The sequence below is a fragment of the Takifugu flavidus genome, unplaced genomic scaffold (assembly GCF_003711565.1).
Source record: "Takifugu flavidus isolate HTHZ2018 unplaced genomic scaffold, ASM371156v2 ctg988, whole genome shotgun sequence".
Lineage (NCBI taxonomy): Eukaryota > Metazoa > Chordata > Actinopteri > Tetraodontiformes > Tetraodontidae > Takifugu > Takifugu flavidus.
This window is the reverse complement of record NW_026622598.1, coordinates 934-22,646: the sequence shown is the minus strand read 5'-3', so window position 1 is coordinate 22,646 and position 21,713 is coordinate 934. Positions and strand designations below refer to the sequence as shown.

General features: G+C 41.6%; 1 protein-coding gene and 1 long non-coding RNA gene across 5 annotated transcripts; both read right to left on the bottom strand.

Annotated features, from left to right (window-relative positions):
• Positions 1–3,951: 3,951 nt before the first annotated feature.
• On the bottom strand, positions 3,952–15,772 carry LOC130521433 (ribonuclease inhibitor-like). 4 transcript variants are annotated; one of them, XM_057024986.1, is made up of 12 exons: positions 15,609–15,772; positions 14,671–14,838; positions 13,417–13,519; positions 13,056–13,168; positions 11,135–12,955; positions 10,027–10,203; positions 9,743–9,916; positions 9,301–9,474; positions 8,977–9,150; positions 6,499–6,672; positions 6,119–6,292; positions 3,952–4,657 (listed from the first exon to the last, which is right to left on the bottom strand). In XM_057024986.1, the coding sequence occupies exons 5-12, from the start codon at positions 11,848–11,850 to the stop codon at positions 4,477–4,479; spliced, it is 1,944 nt and encodes a 647-aa protein (XP_056880966.1). In that variant the 5' UTR covers positions 11,851–12,955; positions 13,056–13,168; positions 13,417–13,519; positions 14,671–14,838; positions 15,609–15,772; the 3' UTR covers positions 3,952–4,476. The 4 variants fall into 4 exon arrangements, with proteins under 4 accessions (XP_056880966.1, XP_056880969.1, XP_056880970.1 ...); XM_057024987.1 differs by lacking the exon at positions 3,952–4,657 and adding an exon at positions 4,705–4,979; XM_057024989.1 differs by lacking the exon at positions 9,301–9,474.
• Positions 15,773–16,014: 242 nt separating this feature from the next.
• Positions 16,015–20,977, bottom strand: LOC130521434 (uncharacterized). The gene is made up of 3 exons (XR_008949333.1): positions 20,751–20,977; positions 20,082–20,544; positions 16,015–16,199 (listed from the first exon to the last, which is right to left on the bottom strand). It is a non-coding gene; the product is annotated as an uncharacterized LOC130521434 (long non-coding RNA).
• Positions 20,978–21,713: the final 736 nt, after the last annotated feature.

Genomic DNA, 21,713 nt, shown 5'->3' with positions numbered 1-21,713 from the left:
AGTTCCAGCCCTGAGGTTCTGCGGTCAACCAACTACCAGGTCCGGGCCGCGCACGCCACCCTGAGTGACGGGGCGCTTGTCAACCAACCCGGTGCTGTTGCAGGGGGCCTCGGTGCAGGTGACGCTCATGGGCTTCGCTGTGTCCGAGGACAGGACGGCAGAGCTCCGGCGCCACCTGGAGGTGTCGTATGATCAAAGCCTTTGAGCCTTTCAGGGTTTTTCCCATCCCGCCGGTCCATTTTCACCCCGTTCTTGTCGCACAAACAGACAAGGCTGGAAAAGACAGTGACGGAAAAGTTCTGCCGGTCGATGGTGTATAAGATCCTGGAGGGGGTCCAGACCCGAGAGAGATCCAGCTCCCTCGTAGAGTTTTTAATGGGAAGCCCCGAGGTGAGGTGGTCAACAAGTTCTCTTGGCTCAGCAGAATTTCTTCTATTCTCACTCTTCACCTTCATCCCTCACAGGAGGAGCGAGAAAGACAAGAAAGTGGGGAAATGGACCCGGCCGACCAAAGCCTGGGCCGCGACTTCGCCGATGACCAGACATTTACGGATTTCACCCCATTTGAGGAGGAAGCCTATTCCGCAGCGTTTGGATCCTTCTCTGGTTCCACATCTCCAATGTGAAATGTATTTTTTCCTGTTGCGAAGGAAACAAAGAGTAACACTTGATCAGATCAATAAATTATTCAATGTCACTCATTCAACCGATAAAGCAGAACCGTGTCAAATTCATTGTGCACCGACTGATATATTTAATGTATTTTAAAATGATTTTGAACATTGTCAGACCAGTAAGGTCCAGTTGTGCACCAGCATTAGCTTTGTCCTGAGCTTGTGTTTTAGGAAATCCCGGTCAGACTGAGGCCCGAATGGACTGGATCCACCGTATTGGCCCGAATATAAGACGACCCTGATTATAAGACGACCCCCTCTTTTTCAGTCTTATTTCAATGCAAAAAACACCGTCTTATATTCAGGCCAATACGGTATTAATAATGACATTTAGTTAAAGGTAAATTGAGCAAATTGGCTATTTCAGAAGTGTGTATCAAACTGGTCACCCTTCACATTATTCAGTACCCAGGAAGTAGCTCTCGGTTTCACAAAGGTTGGTGACCCCTGCACTAGTCATTTTAAAATTTTTCAATGAGCATTCGATCAGTCTGGCCCTCGGCTTGGAGCTACATTTTTTATTTGGCCCTCTGTCCATTTGACTTTGACACCCGATTTAAATGAATCAATATGTTTCCATCAGTGGTTAAAAATCCAATGAATGTGATCATCAAAATGCACAAATTCTGTCTTAAATCAGTATCAGTTGTCTTTGTTCATTTAAATATATCGAGCAGTGATCCAGGATTAAACGTTGCTGTTGTCCCAGATTACTGACTGATCCATGATGTAACAGATTTCTATTATATCGATTAATGTGAATGTTTGCATTGAAATTTGACAGAAATCTGCAGAATGTAAACTGTATAAAAGTTAACTTTCACAGAAACAGTTGCAGCCTCATTATGGGCTGTAACTGTAGGAGCTCCAGCTTATGTCATTAGAATCTACATGATTCAGTTTATTCATGCTTTTAGTGCTCTTTTGACTGAATTTTACCAGATAAAAATGTACCTTTTCTGCCCCCAATACAAGAGTTCCTCTGTGTTCTAAGAGTTTAAAGAAATGCATTTAAAAAACTTAAAACGAGGCCAGATTTCCTACAAAAGCCTGGTTTGACCAGCAAGTCTGGCTCATTTACAGTTATTGATGAGCTTTTTCTGTGATATCTGTCATTTAAGTCCTAAAAAGCTATTTAAGGGTCGTTTTCCTTCCACTTCTCAATCACCGACGTGTCCAACTTCACAGGACCTGCCCAAAGGTTCCCGTTTCTGTCATCCTCGCAAAAACGGACTAAAAGGACGCTTCTCCGGGTCATCCAGCTCACCTTGTCCAGGCAGCCGCGTCCGGGCTGGAGACTCGCTGATGCTGCGCTGACAACCACCGTCAGTGACAAGCTAGCGAGAGTTAGCTCACGAGACCGGAAATTAGCGACAGTAACCGGAAGTAAACAAAGGAGCCGACCACTGCGTTCAAGTTTAATTCAAATATGCAAATAAAGAGTAAAATAAAAAATACATTTAAACTTAACAGAAAATATAAGGACTCATCAACTTTATTTCTACCCAAAATGTAGTTCCTGTCATTACATAAACTCATGCAAATATTTCGACAGTATGATATTAAACTATTAGCATTACACAAATGTATTTTTAACTTTTGCCAAAATGTACATGTAAAAATGTTTTGATCCTCAGCTACATAACAAAGCAGATAAACACATAAGCAAACACAGTAAAGTTTCAAATTAAGAAAATATCAAAGATCACAAAAGGCGCATAAAAATTAAATTTAGAATCTGTGACTGTGTACTGCGCAACCCCTTGCTTATCTAAGCTTATTCTTTTTATTTTAATTATTTCGTTTGCTGTTAACTATTGTCTTCCTGATTTAGGCGTAACGAGCTGCAGGTGCGCTGGAGGGTCAGCGCTCTTCGGAGATCGGCCCCCCTGAATGCCGTTCCTGCAGGTAGGGGAGGAGGTGAGAAGTCCGAGTGCCAACCAGAAACGAACCACAACAAATAACATTTGAAAGAGGATATTCAAGATTCAAGAGTACTTTAATGAACTTTATAGTAACTTTATAGTACTTTATTGGATATATGAACATGTGAAAATATCAAATCTAAGATCACAAAAATGAATGCCTTCCTGCAGGTAGAGGGGGAGGTGAGAAGTCCGAGTGCCGACCAGAAACCGAACCACAACAATAACATATGAAAGAGGATATATGAACCTTTGACTTAATAACATATGAAAGAGGATATATGAACATGTGACTTAATAACATATGAAAGAGGATATATGAACATTTGACTTAATAACATATGAAAGAGGATATATGATATGTGACTTAATAACATATGAAAGAGGATATATGAACATTTGACTTAATAACATTTGAAAGAGGATATATGAACATGTGACTTAATAACATAGGAAAGAGAATATATGAACATATGACTTAATAACATATGAAAGAGGATATATGAACATGTGACTTAATAATTTGAAAGAGGAATATATGAACATATGACTTAATAACATTTGAAAGAGGATATATGAACATGTGACTTAATAACATATGAAAGAGGATATATGAACATTTGACTTAATAACATTTGAAAGAGGATATATGAACATGTGACTTAATAACATATGAAAGAGGATATATGAACATTTGACTTAATAACATATGAAGAGGATATATGAACATTTGACTTAATAACATATGAAAGAGGATATATGAACATTTGACTTAATAACATTTGAAAGAGGATATATGAACATGTGACTTAATAACATAGGAAAGAGAATATATGAACATATGACTTAATAACATATGAGAGAGGATATATGAACATGTGACTTAATAACATTTGAAAGAGGATATATGAACATATGACTTAATAACATTTGAAAGAGGATATATGAACATGTGACTTAATAACATATGAAAGAGGATATATGAACATTTGACTTAATAACATTTGAAAGAGGATATATGAACATGTGACTTAATAATATATGAAAGAGGATATATGAACATGTGACTTAATAACATTTGAAAGAGGATATATGAACATGTGACTTAACATATGAAAGAGGATATATGAACATTTGACTTAATAACATATGAAAGAGGATATATGAACATTTGACTTAATAACATATGAAAGAGGATATATGAACATTTGACTTAATAACATATGAAAGAGGATATATGAACATGTGACTTAATAACATATGAAGAGGATATATGAACATTTGACTTATAACATTTGAAAGAGGATATATGAACATTTGACTTAACATATGAAAGAGGATATATGACAACCTCCTATCTTTAGTATTGCTGCGCCAACTGGTGGTCTTTTGGGTTGAGAATAACGGTGATCTATATGTACCTATATGTAGCTATAGCGTCATTGGCCTCCACTCCAGCCACTCCTGGTAGTTCCTCAAAAACACTGAGTTTTTAGTGGATGCACAATCTGTGGAAGCCAACATAGAAATTTCTGAAGAGCCAAAGTTCTTGCAACAAAAATTAGTTTAGTCCCCAATTAGTTTGGTTTGTTGTCAGGTGACTTCACGGTGTTCTTTTATTTAAAATAAACAACTTGAGATTGTGTTATTAAATATACACACAACCCCGATGATACCAGGAACTATTTTAACTTCAAGGCGAAGCTGCTTCTGCTTTGTCGACCATCGACTGATCTCCTGAAAGTCCACCAGCGCTTTTTAAAAACTGAATTTTTCATCTATGGACCGAGTAGACGGCAGATGTTTCCACAGATGCTCTTCACCAGTGGTCAGTGAGTGATGCAGCAGATGAGCGGGAGTTGACTGGCTTCAACCAGCTACCGTCTCAATGTCTCCAGCCCATAGTGTGGATTCTCTACGAGAGCAGACAGCAGCTTCACTCCTGAATTCTGCAGATTGTTGAAGCTGAGGTCCAGTTCTCTGAGATGGGAGGGATTGGACCTCAGCGCCGAGGCCAGAGAGTCACAGCTGATCTTTGATAAGCTGCAGTGAATTAATCTAAATAAAGAAGGGAAACTTTTATAAGGTTATAAGTGAAACCAGTATTAATCTGAAAGGTTAATCAAAGGCATGATCTGTAAATATTAAATTTAGTTACAGGTTAAAAAATGATAGTAATATGTAATTACCACGATTCCAACCTCTCAGGTTTGCACTGTTCCAGAGGAGAATATATATTGTTCTGGCCCTCACTCTTCCCAGGTTCTCCCGACCTCTTTCCCTCCCATCTCATCATGGAGATCCATCTCACCTGTGGCTCATCTTTAAAGGCACAACGGCTGTTTCCGACTCCACACCCTCGTTCCCTGTTCACTACTCACTACATGGGGGACATGGATTGAGTGAACTACGTAGTGCACTCAATTTAAAGTTAGTATTCGGACAACGGCGTCATTTACGGCGCACGTAAAGTGACGTCATGGTGTCGCATAATAATTACGAATTGGTCGCCGGGGAAAGTGGCCGGGTCCATTTAATTATTTTAACCCATCAGAAATACATTCAGCGGTCATTTTATGAAAATGCAATATTTTACCCTATCATTAACTTTATATAGTAAAATGAAATATTAATGTCAATAATAATACAATAATAATTACTTATTACCTAAAATAATTGTGTCCCTTGACATTTTCAAGCCAAGACGTGATGATACATTCTCAAGTCATATTCTGCTGTCGTGAAAACATTTAATTTTTAAAAACATTTAATTAAAAAAAAAGCAATTTTTCATCAAAAAATGGATCAAAGCTACTTTTCATCTTTGTAAATATTCTTTTACTGAGATTCTGTCGCCTGGTGAGGAACAGACGATTCTGAAGAACAATTTAAGTGAGGGGCGAGGGATCAGTGAAGATTGGTTGATTTTTTTTTTTACAAATTTATGTTGTAATATTTTAAGATGATCATATTGGACCCCTACTGAAAAAAAAATCTTATTTCCAAAAATTTCAAATATCAAACCGCACAGTAGAAATTACGTTAAAAAATGTATCCCATCAGCCTTTACGGCTGGGGGCTAGGGTGGATACATTTTCCGAGTTAGGGTGCTCGCTTGTTCTTTTCGCAGTGCATTGTGGGATACATTGAGTGCACTACATAGGGTACAGCGATGCTCACTAACAATTCGGACACTATTGCAAAATGGCGTCCCACTATTGAGTGCACTATGTAGGGTATAGGGGGTGGTTTCAGAAACAGCCAACCTGTCTTAGATGACTTCCTGTCTCCCTCACCATCTCCCTCCTCGTTGGCTGGTGTCTACCAGGCACCCTCACGTAGTTTCGTCTAATTTTGGTTACCATCTGTTGGCTTTTTCATTGTCCTTAAATCAATTTATCATGAATAAGTGGTCACCGTGTGGCCCTCCCTCCTGAAGGAACTGGGCACAACACACACACTCAGAAAGTGTGAGGACCCTCGGATGGAATAATGGACATTTTTGAGAATGGTGTTTACCTCAGAGTTTCCAGTCGGCAGTTTGGAAAGTGGAGAAAACCACAGAGCAGCTTCACTCCTGGATCCTTCAGCTGGTTCCAACTCAGGTCCAGTTCTCTGAGATGGGAGGGATTGGACCTCAGCGCCGAGGCCAGAGAGCCACAGCTGATCTCTGATAAACTGCAGTCAATCAATCTGAAAAATGCAGGATAAGGTTATACGGTGCAGGTCTGCATGTTATCTGCGTCAGTACTAAACCTACGTTAGTTCTTAGTTGGGTCAGACCTGAATTCACGATATTACAAGGAATTTCTTTAATGTCGTGCATCACAGCAGTATTGAGAACAGCCTCACTTCACCATCTTAGCAGCTGGTATATAGGTAGAAAAATGAAGACTGACCTGAGCCTCTCCAGTTTACAGTTTGGACTCTCCAGTCCAGAATAGAGCCGCTTCACTCCTGAATCCTTCAACGTGTTGTCGCTCAGGTCCAGAACCTTCAGATGGGAGAGGTTGGACTTCAGAGCTGAGGCCACAGAATCACAGCTGGTCTTGGATAAACTGCAGTCTCTTAGTCTAAAATAACAATTATTTTGAGAGAAGACAAATAAAAATCAACATGTACCAGAGCAAAACACAGCTTACAAGCAACAAACCTCTCGTCCTGCACCGGCTTATCTGCCGTATGTTAGTATTTTGGGTTCTTTCAGGGCGGGTGGACAAGATCTACACCGTATGTAAAGTGTGTGTGGGTCAAAAGACCTTCCAAGTTTGTGAGACCACATTTCTCAATAGCACTCAACTCTTGTCAGGAGTTGGGACAAAGCGACCCACTCCTGATAGCTTGTGGGTGATGCTGCAGCGACCCTGCAATCCCTACACTGTCTGGTGAAACCAAATCAAAGGTTTTAGACACTGCTGGATGCTGGAAGGGTGGCTATAGTCTGGACGCATAGTTCCCCTAACTGCACATTTCTCCAACAATGATTGGCAGCTGGTGTCACTTGTTCTCCAGATGAGAGAAGGAAAGAGAGCCACCCCACAGTGTGTTTGATTGCCCCACTGCAAGCTCAATGCTGCCAGAAAACATTGCAGGAGCATCAATTCCCCTCAGGGCATCAACAAGGACCTCAGGAAAAGGTGCAGCTGCCACCTACTAGAGACAAGCACACTGAGCTGAGATTCAAAGCCCTCTCCTCCCAAGAGAAGAGCTTGTTTGTTGGAGGCTCTTCTGGGTGATACCTGGTGCCACAGCTCCAGCTCAGCCCGTCTCTGGAGCTGAGGTGGAGCTTAGCAAGTTTCATGGTTCTCCACCACTTCCTCTCGCTGAGGACCTTCTCAGCTGGTGGTTTATGCTCCACCTTCCAAGTTGAGCAGGTGATACTTCTGCATTCCTGCCACCAGGGTCTCTGCAGAAAGAGTCTTCTCTACTGTTTTATATTATATTATAGAAAATTAGGATTTTTGGTTGATCTCTAAGATTTGACTAATTGCAGGTTTTTCTTTTATAACATAGAAAGATTCGATTAGAAGAGAAAATGTATTATTTTATGAGCTACTTCCACTACTATTATATACACACACTTCCATATTGTGTTAGATTGCAAGCTGCATTTATTGCATCGTTCATAGAAAGTCATATTTGTGAGGAGAAAAACTCAAATAAGGTCATTTTCTTTAATGATCATTAAAAAAGAAGGAGGCGATGAACAACAGATTTACAGTGATCCCTCGCTATATCGCGTTTCATCTTTCACGGCTTCGCTGCTTCACGGATTTTTTTTGCGAGTCGTTCATTGCAGTTCTCAAATATAATGGAAGGTGGCATATCCGTTTATAAAAATCTTCTTGCTCAGAAAAAGAAAGAGCGCCAACAACTACCCATAACAATGTTCTTCTCTCGGAGAAAGACTCCTGCGCCTTCAGTAGAAACAGACGCTCCAGCGGAGCGGAGTCAGGACGAAGAGGCACAGCTGGGACTGTGAAATACGCGAGTGACAATGTTTCCACCTTGTATTACTATATTAAATTATTGTTTTAAACAAATTTTGGGCTTTAAACAGGTTTTGATTTTTGGTTTCATTCTATAGTTCAGTATTGCATTGTAAAATAATAAAAAAAATGAAGCTGACTACTTCGCGGATTTCACTTTTCGCGTGTTATTTTTGGAACGCAACTCCCGCGATAAACGAGGGATCACTGTATCTAAAAATTTGTGAAAACTTATGCATGGAAACATTTTTAAAATGGTTGCATTGTGTAGAATCGGTGTAGAATCAACTTGTTGACTTCTGATTTGGACTCCAATGGAGTGAGGTGCAACAATTGTGGATGCTGAAAGCTTCAGATCTTCATGAAGGTTCTGTGGTTGGACTGACCTGCTGCCCCTTTAAGAGGGAGGCAGGTTTGGGCTTCTGGCTGGAATGAAGCCACCTAAGATGAGAATGATTGCAGGCTTTCGGTACCAAGGTTTAACAGGGTGGTCACTTCACACTTGGGCTTTTCTCTTTTTTGGGATGGCTTTTCTCAGTAGAGAAGGGGCATGGCACACTGCAGCAGCTTTCTTTTGGGGTTTTCTAGTTTTCCTTCTGATCTTTAAAAGACAGGAAGAACCATTTTTGATTGATCTGAATGTTTGGGCGGTTTTGTGGCCAGCCTAAAATAAAACAAGACAAATCTACAACTGATACTTCCTTTCTAGTCATTGATGACCATCCTCACATGGGGCAGATTTCCACAACCAATTTAATACTGCAAATCTGTCCTGTGTGTCTTTTTTTCGAGAACTGTAACACTACGTTTATAACAAAGATCAAACATGTAAACATTTATTGTCTAACTAGTTACACCTGGGAAAGTACTGGATCATCTCTGACTCACCTGAGAGTCTCCAGCTTACAGAGAGGATCCTGGAGAAAACCACAGAGCAGCTTCACTCCTGGATCCTTCAGCTGGTTCTGACTCAGGTCCAGTTCTCTGAGATGGGAGGGATTGGACCTCAGCGCCGAGCCCAGAGAGTCACAGCTGATCTCTGATAACCTGCAGTCCTTTAATCTGAATGACAGATAAAAGATGCCATTTTACAGTTCTTGCACACACAGTCATCATTTAGTGTTGGTTTAGAAAAGCCGGCAGTTCCTTCTGCCACCATAAACCGAGATCAGCTTTCAGTCTTTTTCATTTCAGTATTTATTTACTGCATACCTGAGAGTCTCCAGCTTACAGAGAGGATCCTGGAGAAAACCACAGAGCTGCTTCACTCCTGGATCCTTCAGCTGGTTCCCACTCAGCTCCAGAACCCTCAGATGGGAGGGATTGGACCTCAGTGCTGAGGCCAGAGAGTCACAGCTGGTCTCTGATAAGCTGCAGTCACTCAGGCTGGATAAGGAATCATGGCAAGAAATGATTTCTTATGGAGGAAAAGTCATATTACACTTGCTCAAAATCATTATTTCATTTTATTTCATTATTTAATCAGGGCCCTTGGAGTCAGGAGAGCTCTGCCCCCCCCATGATAAACTGGGATATTACAGCAACAACATAGTTAAAAAATTCATACTACACTTCTCTTCTCCAAAAGTCAATGGAGTTTATCTTGAAGCCTTTTATTGTTTAGTTGTTATGTCGAAGATAAAAGAAAGCTGACCTGAGAGTCTCCAGCTTACAGTTTAGACTCTCCAGTCCAGAACAGAGCAGCTTCACTCCTGGATCCTTCAGCTGGTTCTCACTCAGGTCCAGAACCCTCAGATGGGAGGGATTGGACCTCAGCACCGAGGCCAGAGAGTCAAAGCTGATCTCTGATAAACTGCTGCACCACAGCCTGGAAAACCAATAAATGGGGCAAATAAAAACACATTTCTAAATCTGAAAGTGAAGAGAAAAGCAGAAAATGTAAAGAAATTTAGAAAAGACCAACAGAGGCCTCCTGACCTGAGCGTCTCCAGTCTGCAGTTTGGATGCATCATTGCAGAACACAGTAACTTTACTCCAGCATCTGTCAGGCTTTGGTTCTTGCTTAAGCTCAGCTCCCGTAGATGAGAAGGGTTTGACGTCATTGCTGAGGCCACAACTTCCCAATGACTCGTTAAAAGAAAACTATCAGATAGTCTGTTGTGTATGAAACAAAAATAGTGAGTCAAACTTTGGGATTTCTAATCAACTTATCTGAGAATCTACCTCAACACAAATGTAGCTCATTTCCTGGAAAAGCTAAATTCAACACCGTAGAGCAACAGTTTGAACGACCATCAGATCTGAAATGCAACTGAATTATTCTTAACATTTGTCTTATTTTAGAACAGCTCATAATTACTCAATATTTAAAATGATTATAGCAAATGGTTTAAAGAAACGTGCATCTTTTTATCTGTCTATCGGCTCTTTGGATATTTTGCATTTCGTACAATTTGTACGATCGTGCGTCAAGTCTTAATTCAGCGATCCGATCGATGACATCAGAGTCTCTGGTTGCATCGATTGCCGTCAGCTTCTGTTACATCTGCCTGTTTTCCTTCAAATCATTTTCACTGCACCTTTTGTTGCTAGTGATGAAGTTGCCACCTAACGGGTGTGGAAAGGGTCAAACAACTTTGTGGGTCACATAAAGGCTCCAAACGGAACCGCCACAAAGACCTAAAACACCCATTTAAACCAACGAGGCCGGCTGTTTTTACGTTGAACAAATGAAGCAAAATAGTCACGTGTTATTAGTTAAAATGTATTTTTCTGTTGTTTGAATACGATGTATACAAACAAACAAAACTTATTTAATGACATGACAGTAATTTCATGATAGTCCGTTAACTTGTGGCTCCTATTATTCCTGCCTTATGTTGGTTTGTCTGGATTGAACTTTGAACTTATATCCAGCCAGTGTTGAACATTTCTGAATGAATTGTTGTTTTTCTTTTTTAATTTATGGACGCTGCAATGGAAATAAAGAATTGAAGGAATGACCACTGGAGGGGGTATTGCTACCTGACATGATCGACTCGGTTGATTTAAACGCCGATGTCCGGCCCCAAAAATCTTTACTTACACAACCTTCCTGCAGTTCCTCACAGCTGGAATCAGGCGACGTCGTCCCTCATCTGAGGTGTTGTACTGCCGCAGGTTCAGCTCATCCAGAACCTCCTCTGACATCTGCAGCAGGTAGGCCAGAGCTGAACAGTGGAACTCTGACAGTCTCCTCTCTGATTTCTTCTCTGACTTCAGGAACTCTTGGATCTCCTGATGGACTGACTGATCCTTCATCTCCATCAGACAGTGGAAGATGTTGATGCTTCTGTCTGGGGAGATTTTATCACTGTTCACCTCCTTCAGGTTGTTGAGGACCTTCTGGATGGTTTCTGGATGGTTCTCCATCTGATCCAACAGTCCACCCAAGATCCTCTGATTGGACTCCAGAGAGAGACCATGAAGGAAGCGAACAAACAAGTCCAGGTGGCCATTTTTACTTTCAAGAGATTTCATTAGTGCTCTCCTGAGGAAGTCATCAAGAGATGTGACTGGATCGTTATTTAACAACCCAACAAACCGGAAAAAGGGGTTTGGTTTCCAAACTTTTAGGAACTGATTTATAACCACTGTGTCTTTCCTGGTGTAACAGTGGAACATGTAGACGGCAGCCAGAAACTCCTGAATGCTCAGATGAACAAAGCAGTAGACTGATTTCTGGAAGATCACACTCTCTCTTTTGAAGATCTCTGTACAAACTCCTGAGTACACCACACTTCGGAGACATCCAGTCCACATCGCTCCAGGTCTTCTGAGTAGAACATGATGTTTCCTTTCTCCAGATGTTCAAACGCCAGCCGACCCAACTTCAGAAGGAGTTCTTTATCAGCCTCAGTCAGTTCCTCTGGTCTCTGCTTTCCTCCATACTTCTGCTTCTTCCTCTTTATCTGAACCATCAGGAAGTGTGAGTAGAGGTCAGTCAGGGTTTTGGGCAGCTCTCCTCTCTGGTCTCTGGTCATCATGTCCTCCAGAACTATAGCAGTGATCCAGCAGAAAACTGGGATCAGACACATGATGTGGAGGCTCCTGGAGGCCTTGATGTGTAAGATGATTCTCTTGGACAGATCTTCATCACTGAACCTCCTCCTGAAGTACTCCTCCTTCTGGGAGTCAGTGAAGCCTCGTACTTCTGTGATCCTGTCAACACACGAGGGAGGAATCTGATAGGCTGCTGCAGGTCTGGAGGTGATCCAGATGAGAGCTGAGGGAAGCAGGTTCCCCTGGATGAGGTTCACCAGGAGCACCTCAACTGACGATACTTGTGTGACATCAGAGATGACCTGATGCTTGTTGAAACCCAGTGAAAATCTGCTTTCATCCAGGCCATCAAAGATGAACAGAAGTTTCCAGACAGTCAGATCTTCTGCTCTGATCTTCTGTAATGTTGGATGGAAAATATGAAGCAGTGAGAGAAGACTGTGCTGCTCATCTCTGATCAAGTTCAGCTCCCTCCATGAGAGCGGAAGCACCAGACTGATGTCTTGGTTCTCCAAACCTTCTGCCCAGTCCAGACTGAACTTCTGCACTGAGAAGGTTTTTCCAACGCCGGCGACACCATTGGTCAGAACCACTCTGATGTGTCTCTGTTGCTCAGATAAGACTTTGAAGATGTCCTGGCACTTGATTGGAGTGTCCTGGATGTTCTTCTGGGAGGTTCTCTCAAGCTGTCTCACCTCATTTTGTGTGTCCACCTCCTCACTTTGTCCCTCAGTGATGTAGAGCTCAGTGTAGATCTTGTTCAGCAGGGTTCCACTTCCTGCTTCATTAGTTCCTTCAGTCACATGTTCACATCTTCTCTTCAGACTGATCTTATGACCTTCTATCAGCTCCTGCAGATCACCTCCTGAAAATAAGTAAACCAATGATTTCCATCTCTCATAAATCATCAACACAACTACAAATTAATGACATCACAAGTTCAATTTTATATTGAACAATTTTACTTTGTTTGGGCTTCATTTCAGCATCTCCAGATCTGCTTCCAGATTGTGAACAAGAGGACTCTCCTGGTGGAGCTGACTGGTCCCAGTTTGATAGGATGTGCTCCCCCCTCTCACTATGAAACAGATCTCTATTAGTCCTTTGATTTATAGATGAAAAAACCTGACTCAATATTGTTCCAGCATTTATGTCTGAATTCATCGATCCTTGTTTCTAATCAACAATATTCACATTAAGTATGTAACTATATGACTGTCTGAGGTTTAAGTGTTAAACATCTCCAATAATAAACTCACAACCTGCTGTTGTTAATGTGACTAACAGCTGGCACACGAACACATCATCACGCTTTACTTTTCTTACATTTTGTCTGAACTTCTGAAGTTTATCACTCTATCTTTGGACCGGTCACTCTTCAGGGACACACAGCTGGGCACTGTGGACTCTGCTCTGTCCCTCGTCCATCCTGAGGACATCAGAAATAGTGATGAGACTGTGATGAAGGTAAATAATCTGTAGAGGTTGTAGTTAAATAATCCCAATTCACTGCATTTTTATCAAACAGGAACATTTCTAATACATTCTGGCTAACAACTGAATCAATAAATCAATGATGTATCTGTATAATTTTCATGTTTTCAGAGTTTAAGCTGCTTTTTTTAACTGTTCCCTGCAGTGAGAAAAGAACTGGCACACCTTTTCCAGCCCCTCATCCTGCAGCACTGAATGTGCTCTAAAGTTCTTTCCAGAGCAAACGTCTCTGCACTTGCAGCAACATGTTGTAGTCATGGATCCGTGAGGAGAACCGGATACAGGAAACGCCCCACTTTGATCCCACAAAACCAACGGTGGTCCGGCAACGACGGGGACGCTGGTCCATCGGGCCCGACAACACTGGTTTTCCACAGGCCAACATGGTGAAAGGACTGTCTTCAGCTCAACCACTAAATTATTTGGTGCTCATAACATACTAGTCAGGACTGTATCGTTATTTAACAACCTAACAGACTGGAAAAAGGGGTTTGGTTTCGAATATTTTCGGAAAGACTCCATAATCCTTTTAATTCTTGATGGTGTAACAGTGGAACATGTAGACGGCAGCCAGAAACTCCTGAATGCTCAGATGAACAAACAGTAGACTGATTTCTGGAAGATCACACTCTTTATTAGGGTTTATTAGAACCAGGAGCCTTATAAATAGACTTTTTAATGAATTTTCATGACATGTGGTGGAACAGTGTGGCAGAACAAGCTGCACAGACCTGCCATGTCTTACCCATCCCTATCTAAATGGAGAGCTGTAGCACTCTGCCATGATGGATATTGTTGGGAAACTTTAAAATATATGCCTATGAATTTTTGTGAGATGATGTTAACCCATGTAGGAGAAATGACCACTTAAAAACAGAAGCAATTTTCAGTTTTAAAAGATTTACCACACTAAAATTAACATGGACGTTAATGGGAGCGAACACCTGACATGTTTGGTGCACCGTTTCATTTTAAGGACCTGATGAATTTCATTTTTCATGAAAGTAGAGGCTAATACCTACAAAATGATGTTTTGTATGGTGTGAATGTTCGAAGGCAGAGTTTATGTGGTTCAGAAAACCTTACTTTAAAGGTGAGCCTTGAGGTCCAATACCGAAGTTGAAAGGTCGCTCTTTGGACATGTCGCTCTTCATGGACACACAGCTGGACACTACGGACTTTTCGCTCTCTTCCTCTTCCATCACACATTCGCTCATTTTTAAATGTGAGTCTAAATGGTTAAACAGGAACAGTCTGCTGACACAGAAAATAAGATTAAAGAACACGATTTTCAGGCCAGGTGTGTTGGCAGCACTGGAGCCAGCCTCAGGAAAAAGGTGGGTCAATATCTCAGAAGTGATGCATCAAGTTGACACAACCCAACAGAAGTCAAGCAACCCAACATGCTGAATAGAATAGATGACACACAGCAAACGGCAAAAAACCACCCAATTCTGCTCAGACTAATCTTATCTGACCACATGTACAGGACCAAAAATATGAAAACACGATGGGTTTAGGTTTCGTTTCGTTTTCTTGACTGCTTCATTTCAACAAGAACAAATTTCATAAATCCATAATAACAAATTCATATTCCACAAAGAACCAGTTGTCAAAACAATAAAATGGAATGCCTTGATCTCTACCTCTTTACATACTCTCCTTTTTTAAATAAAGGATTGATTGTCCCCCTGGTGGAGGGACAAAGAGAGGAGGCTAAACTGTCGCGTTTGTGTCCCTCTTTCGGTGGATTTTTCCACTAACTGCAAATAATATTGTCGACTTATTGTGAGTATTAAAATGTGCTTCCTCAACTTCTAAGATTTTGGGTCAGGGTTAGCGGAAAACGCAGTTAGAGGAAACACGGTACAAAGTTTGATCATCGTCATCACAACATTCCCGTCGACCAGCCGCAATGTGCGTCCGAAATACGCGCACGCTCATTGCGAACACGCAGGTTATTAAGCCGCATCTCGCAGCGGAACATGATTCGAGACGACAGCAGTGAAAGAACAAAGTGCTACCTGAATATTAGAGGTTTTCCATCAGGGCTCGGTCAGTCAGGATGGAGCCCGAAGTTGAGAACTGTCACTTTCGCTGTGTCAACTGTGATCTCTGATAAGCTGCAAACAGCTCATTGGGAGAAATTTGCTTATCTGGAGGAGAAGCTTTCAAAACTGGACGGGCTGGGTGGGGGGGGGGGGGGGATGACTGTAATTTTGGAATCAGCGTGCCAATTTTATTTTTAATCAGAATAATTTTAAATTAAAAAAACTCAACAGGATATTTTCAAATTGTTCCCCAGTGTAACTTCACCTGAAATTGTGGACTCCAGAATACCACCATTAAATCCATTTAATCACTTAATAGCTGTGGAATTTGAGCCATGACAAAAATATCTCTCATCATGATTTCCAGAATTTTTCATCAATATCTGAGATTCTTTGAAAGCTTTGCGGGTGTTGGGTTTTTATTGCTTCTGCTTCATTTTCAGGCGCAGTTCTTTATTTCAGATCAAATCAAATCATCTTTATTTGTAATGTCTGTTGTAGTCAAACTTGGTGCTATGCAGAATCCCAGGGCCTGATCCCTAACAATCAACAGGAAAATCTCCCCTTTTAACAGGAAGAAACCTTGAGCAGGACCAGGCTCATATGGGGGGGACCCTCCTACTGATGGGGGGCTGGGTAGGGAGAGAGGAGGAGAAGGGGGAGGACAGGTAGAGGAGAGACAAGGCAGACATCATTTAAATCGTGTTAATTATAATAAGCTCTCAATATAAGAGAGGAGAGCGTCAGTGGGGTCAGAGGTCAGTGTGCAGCCATGAGGTTGATTGGTTCAAGTCGATCATGAGAAACCTGAATTGTGTCAGAGGGCCACACCAACAATATCCGAAACTTAATTCTTCTCAGCTTTTTTACATTTTAAAACGCACTACATATATAGTTTGAATAGCTGGTGCTGGTAATCGGAAGGATAAACTATTCTGTAAAAATGTATGTTTAGCTTTGTGAAATTGGTGTTGTATAGGTCAAATAAGAACACAATCAACTGCTGAACCACTGAAATTTTTTAACGTGTTAATCTCCACAAAGAAAGAAAAACAACAAACAACAAGTTTATAGTGGTCCAGTAATGCGCTATAGTCACACACCAGTACAATTAACAATAACCCATGTTTTCCACCTGCTTTCCATCTTCAGTGGGAATAATCCAGTGCGTTCTGGGCTTGAACAAAGGTATTAAAAGCTGGCTGAATGTCTGAGGTGACTGAAGGACAGCTGAGAGGTGGTCATCAGTGATGGATCACCTGTGTTTGGATCTGTTGGACTTCATCACTGAGGATGTCCATTCACATACATACGTAGTTTAGACCCAAAGAGGACGAGAATCTTCTGAGCAGGTGTGGAAAGTTCTCCTCTTTGAGGGAGGAGTAAAAGTCCAGCATTCATTATATACATCATTATCGTTTTAATATATTTTTCGATTATCTAAGGTATTTTTCTCCTTTTTTTTTTTTATGATTATTTTGATATTTAGACGCATCCTCATTGTCTGTATTTTCTACATATTAAATATTTTCATTGAGAAAAAAATAATGACTTCAGCACCAGCGTTCACAGAACGTAACTGAACATTTGTAAAATATGACACCAAATACACAAACAATATTGGTCATTGAAACACATCAAAAGATCCTTTTCCCACAAACTCCTCAAGAGTCAGATTTACGATTTAAGAACTGAAAAAAGCATCTTATTTCACCATTTTTCCAGCAGCATACAACTCCTGATAATGCTTCATATCCAATCAGCATTTCTCTTTCAATGACACTCACAAACCAACACAAACATATACACAGGACCATATTTGTCCTATAAGGAACTTTCTTTTATAGCTATGGATAGAGCCCCATCTTGTGTTTTAAGAAATTCATTTATACTGTAAACAAATTAAAGTGCAGAGATGTGTGCAGCACAAATTTAATTTTGACCAACAGTAACAATTTCTGTTATTTTTCAAACAAATTCTGGTGCTTCAATAAATTTTAATAAAGTTTGCCTATTAAAGCACCAGCGAGAAAGCACCTGCCAGCCTGCGTGCGCCCCCTTGAGGTGAGGCAGAGTACTGTGCTGTGAAATATCGCGAATTGCATTTTATGTTATTGCTATTTTAATAAAAGTAGAGTAGTTTCGTAGGTAATACGAGAAGGATTCAAATGTGGGAAAGTGGATTGTGGGAACGGATCTGTATGTGAGCGTGTTAGTAAGAAGGAGGACCAAACAAAATGTGTGATATCTGCTTAGGTTAGGGTCCTCAGGCCCGTGCACCTGTGCGTAGGCTGAGCACCGCTCCAATATGGTCAAACATGAGCAATGTGACTCGGCGAGCATGAACGTTCCCCTGCCTGTGTGAGAAATGTAGCTGATGCCGTCTGTGTAACGAAGATACGCCTCCTGCTGTGTAATCATGTCTGTTTTAATAAAGAGACATCGCTGGGGGAGGAGGAGGAGGAGAGTCTCCGGGACGACGCGGCAGAGTTCGTGTCTGATCGGCGCCACTCCCCCCTGGCCAGGGGAAAAGTCTTCGAAGTCTGGTCTCAACTTGTGGTGAACTTTGTTCGTGCGCCTGTCTGAGTACACTTCTGAGGATTTCGACGACAACTGCCTGCCTCACCTGCTGACTTTCCTCTGCACTTTATTGGCGGTCAGCAGGAATAGTTCTCTCACACGTGCATAAAAGACATTACACAGACTGCAGAAAGTCATGGTGTATAACGACCATTTCTGTAAAGTTCATATTAGCAATATGGCACACGTCATGCAACCCAGTTTGTATTGGATCGTGCAGTCAGACGTGAGGCCCAATTCTCCCCTGCCTCACCCGGGGTTTCTGCCCTGGATTTGATCGGGAAAAACAATTTTGACTTAATAAAATGGCAGAAATGTGTAGTCAGACTCCAAATGCATTTTTACACATATCAGTGAAAAATATTAATCTTTATTTTTGTACACTTTCTTTTTTCCTTTTTAGTGCCTCCCCTCCCCACGTCACTGTGTTAATTATGTCCGACCTGGTCAAGAGTGAATTCAGTACCCGACACTCAACAGCTGACTGGACAGTTGTGCCGTCAGTACTAACGGCCCAGTCGGAGCAAAGAACTGGTCTGTGCTGCAATTTTAAGTAAATATGTCATTTTAAATTTCATAGACTCATGAACGTTCTACTTCGGAGAGAGTTGCTCTAATCAGAATAATTGGGAATTCACGCGATCTGATTGGCTTTTAGCGGAGGTACCGTAATTTCACGACCACATGGCGCACTTAAGTCTTAAATCTTCTCCAACCTGGACGGGGCCCCCTGATACTGGGTGCGCCTTCAGAACTGAAGAAACGTCTTCAAAAGAGAATAAAAAACCGTCCAGTTGACACAGAAAACTACCTTGGATAATTATGGCCTGGATGGTTGAGAATCTACACAGACAAAATCTGTAAATGCTTTTCGACTTGCCGGCTTTCGCAAAATTGCTAAATTGCTACATACATTGCTAAATACACGCTAGCATGCATGTTGTAAGCTATCGTACCGGTATGTTTTACCATGCCCGCGCCCTATAATCCGGTGCGCCTGATGTATGTGTTAAATACAGAAATAGCACCTGTAACTGAGGCTGCACCTTTTAATACGTGCGCCCTTTGGTCTCGAAAATACGGTATATAGACCATAGGGCACGTTTGTGCGTGATATCACTCCGCATCTGCGCAACGACAACAACCTCCTATCTTTAGTATTGCTGCGCCAACTGGTGGTCTTTTGGGTTGAGGATAGCAGTGATCTATATGTAGCTATATGTAGCTATAGCGTCATTGGCCTCCACTCCAGCCACTCCTGGTAGTTTCCTCAAAAACACTGAGTTTTTAGTGGATGCACAATCTGTGGAAGCAAACATAGAAATTTCTGAAGAGCCAAAGTTCTTGCAACAAAAATATAGTCCCCAATTAGGTTGTTTTTGTTATCACACGACCCCGTCCCCATTATCTTAAGAGAATATAAAAGAATGAGTGGAGACAGAAGAGAGAATGAGAAATTTTTGGCGAGTGTCTCTCTTGATTTTGTGTTTTTATTTTTGCAGTAAACTTAAGGAGGCCTTTTCACTTTGTTTGATTCCATTTAAGCTGATATTCCATTCTTGACATCTTAAAATTTACAGGATTCATGGGAGATTTATTTGGTCATTTTGCTTCTTTTTATTTACTAGTTCCCACCTTTATTATTTGTTTTTATTAGATTGCAATAAATCATATAACATTTAACAGATTGACTAAAGTCAAATGACCTGCGGTTCCCACCGATAGCCGTCATTCTGATGGGTTTTTTGCTGGTTGCAGCTGAAATTCCAATGCTCCATGTCACAGAGACAGTAAATACTAAACCCTAAAGATTCTGAAGGCATGATGTAAAATAGTAACGTATAATACAGACATTGAAGAAGAGACAATTAAGAGAATGTTTCATCATGCTTATAAGAGTGGTCGAGGAGCCATTTAGAACTTTATAAAGATGCATTGTGTGATACCAGGAACTAATTTAACTTCAAGGCGAAGCTGCTTCTGCTTTGTCGACCATCGACTGATCTCCTGAAAGTCCACCACCGCTTTTTGAAAACTGATTTTTTTCATCTATGGAGGGAGTAGACGGCAGATGTTTCCACAGATGCTCTTCACCAGTGGTCAGTGAGTGATGCAGCAGATGAGCGGGAGTTGACTGGCTTCAACCAGCTACTGTCTCAATGTCTCCAGCCCATAGTGTGGATTCTCTACGAGAGCAGACAGCAGCTTCACTCCTGAATCCTGCAGATTGTTGAAGCTGAGGTCCAGTTCTCTCAGATGGGAGGGATTGGACCTCAGCGCCGAGGCCAGAGAGTCACAGCTGATCTCTGATAAACTGCAGCAAAACAATCTGAAAAATGCAGGATAAGGTTATACGGTGCAGGTCTGCATGTTATCTGCGTCAGTACTAAACCTACGTTAGTTCTTAGTTGGGTCGTACCTGAATTCACGATATTACAAGGAATTTTTTTAATGTTGTGCATCACATCAGTATTGAGAACAGCCTCACTTCACCATCTTAGCAGTTGGTATATAGGTAGAAAAATGAAGACTGACCTGAGCATCTCCAGTTTACAGTTTGGACTCTCCAGTCCAGAACAGAGCCGCTTCTGAATCCTGCAACTTGTTGGCGCTCAGGTCCAGAACCCTCAGATGGGAGAGGTTGGACTTCAGAGCTGAGGCCACAGAATCACAGCTGGTCTCTGATAAACTGCAGCCTCTTAGTCTAAAATAACAATTATTTTGAGAGAAGACAAATAAAAATCAACATGTACCAGAGCAAAACACAGCTTACAAGCAACAAACCTCTGGTCCTGCACTGGCTTATCTGCCGTATGTTCCTATTTTGGGTTCTTTCAGGGCGTTGGACAATCTACACCGTATGTAAAGTGTGTGTAGGTCAAAATACCTTCCAAGTTTGTGAGACCACATTTCTCAATAGCACTCAACTCTTGTCAGGAGTTGGGACAAAGCGACCCACTCCTGATAGCTTGTGGGCGATGCTGCAGCAACCCTGCAATCCCTACACTCTCTGGTGAAACCAAATCAAAGGTTTTAGACACTGCTGGATGCTGGAAGGGTGGCTATAGTCTGCGACACATAGTTCCCCTGACTGCACATTTCTCCAACAATGATTGGCAGCTGGTGTCACTTGTTCTCCAGATGAGAAAAGGAAAGAGAGCCACCCCACAGTGTGTTTGATTGCCCCACTGCAAGCTCAATGCTGCCAGAAAAACATTGCAGGAGCATCAATTCCCCTCAGGGCATCAACAAGGACCTCAGGAAAAGTGCAGCTGCGACCTACTAGAGACAACACACACTGAGCTGAGATTCAAAGCCCTCTCCTCCCAAGAGAAGAGCTTGTTTGTTGGAGGCTCTTCTGGGAGATACCTGGTGCCACAGCTCCAGCTCAGCCCGTCTCTGGAGCTGAGGTGGAACTTAGCAAGTTTCATGGTTCTCCACCACTTCCTCTCGCTGAGGACCTTCTCAGCTGGTGGTTTATGCTCCACCTTCCAAGTT

What these genes read in the sequence shown, in the direction of transcription:
- LOC130521433 (XM_057024986.1), bottom strand. Translation starts at nt 11,850, where the DNA reads ATGTGGACTGGATGTCTCCGAAGTGTGGTGTACTCAGGAGTTTGTACA. An exon ending in AGGAACTGCAGGAAGGTTGT is followed by an intron (nt 10,204 to 11,134) that starts GTAAGTAAAGAT and finishes CATACACAACAG; the next exon opens with ACTATCTGATAGTTTTCTTT. An exon ending in TGTAAACTGGAGAGGCTCAG is followed by an intron (nt 6,293 to 6,498) that starts GTCAGTCTTCAT and finishes TGCATTTTTCAG; the next exon opens with ATTGATTGACTGCAGTTTAT.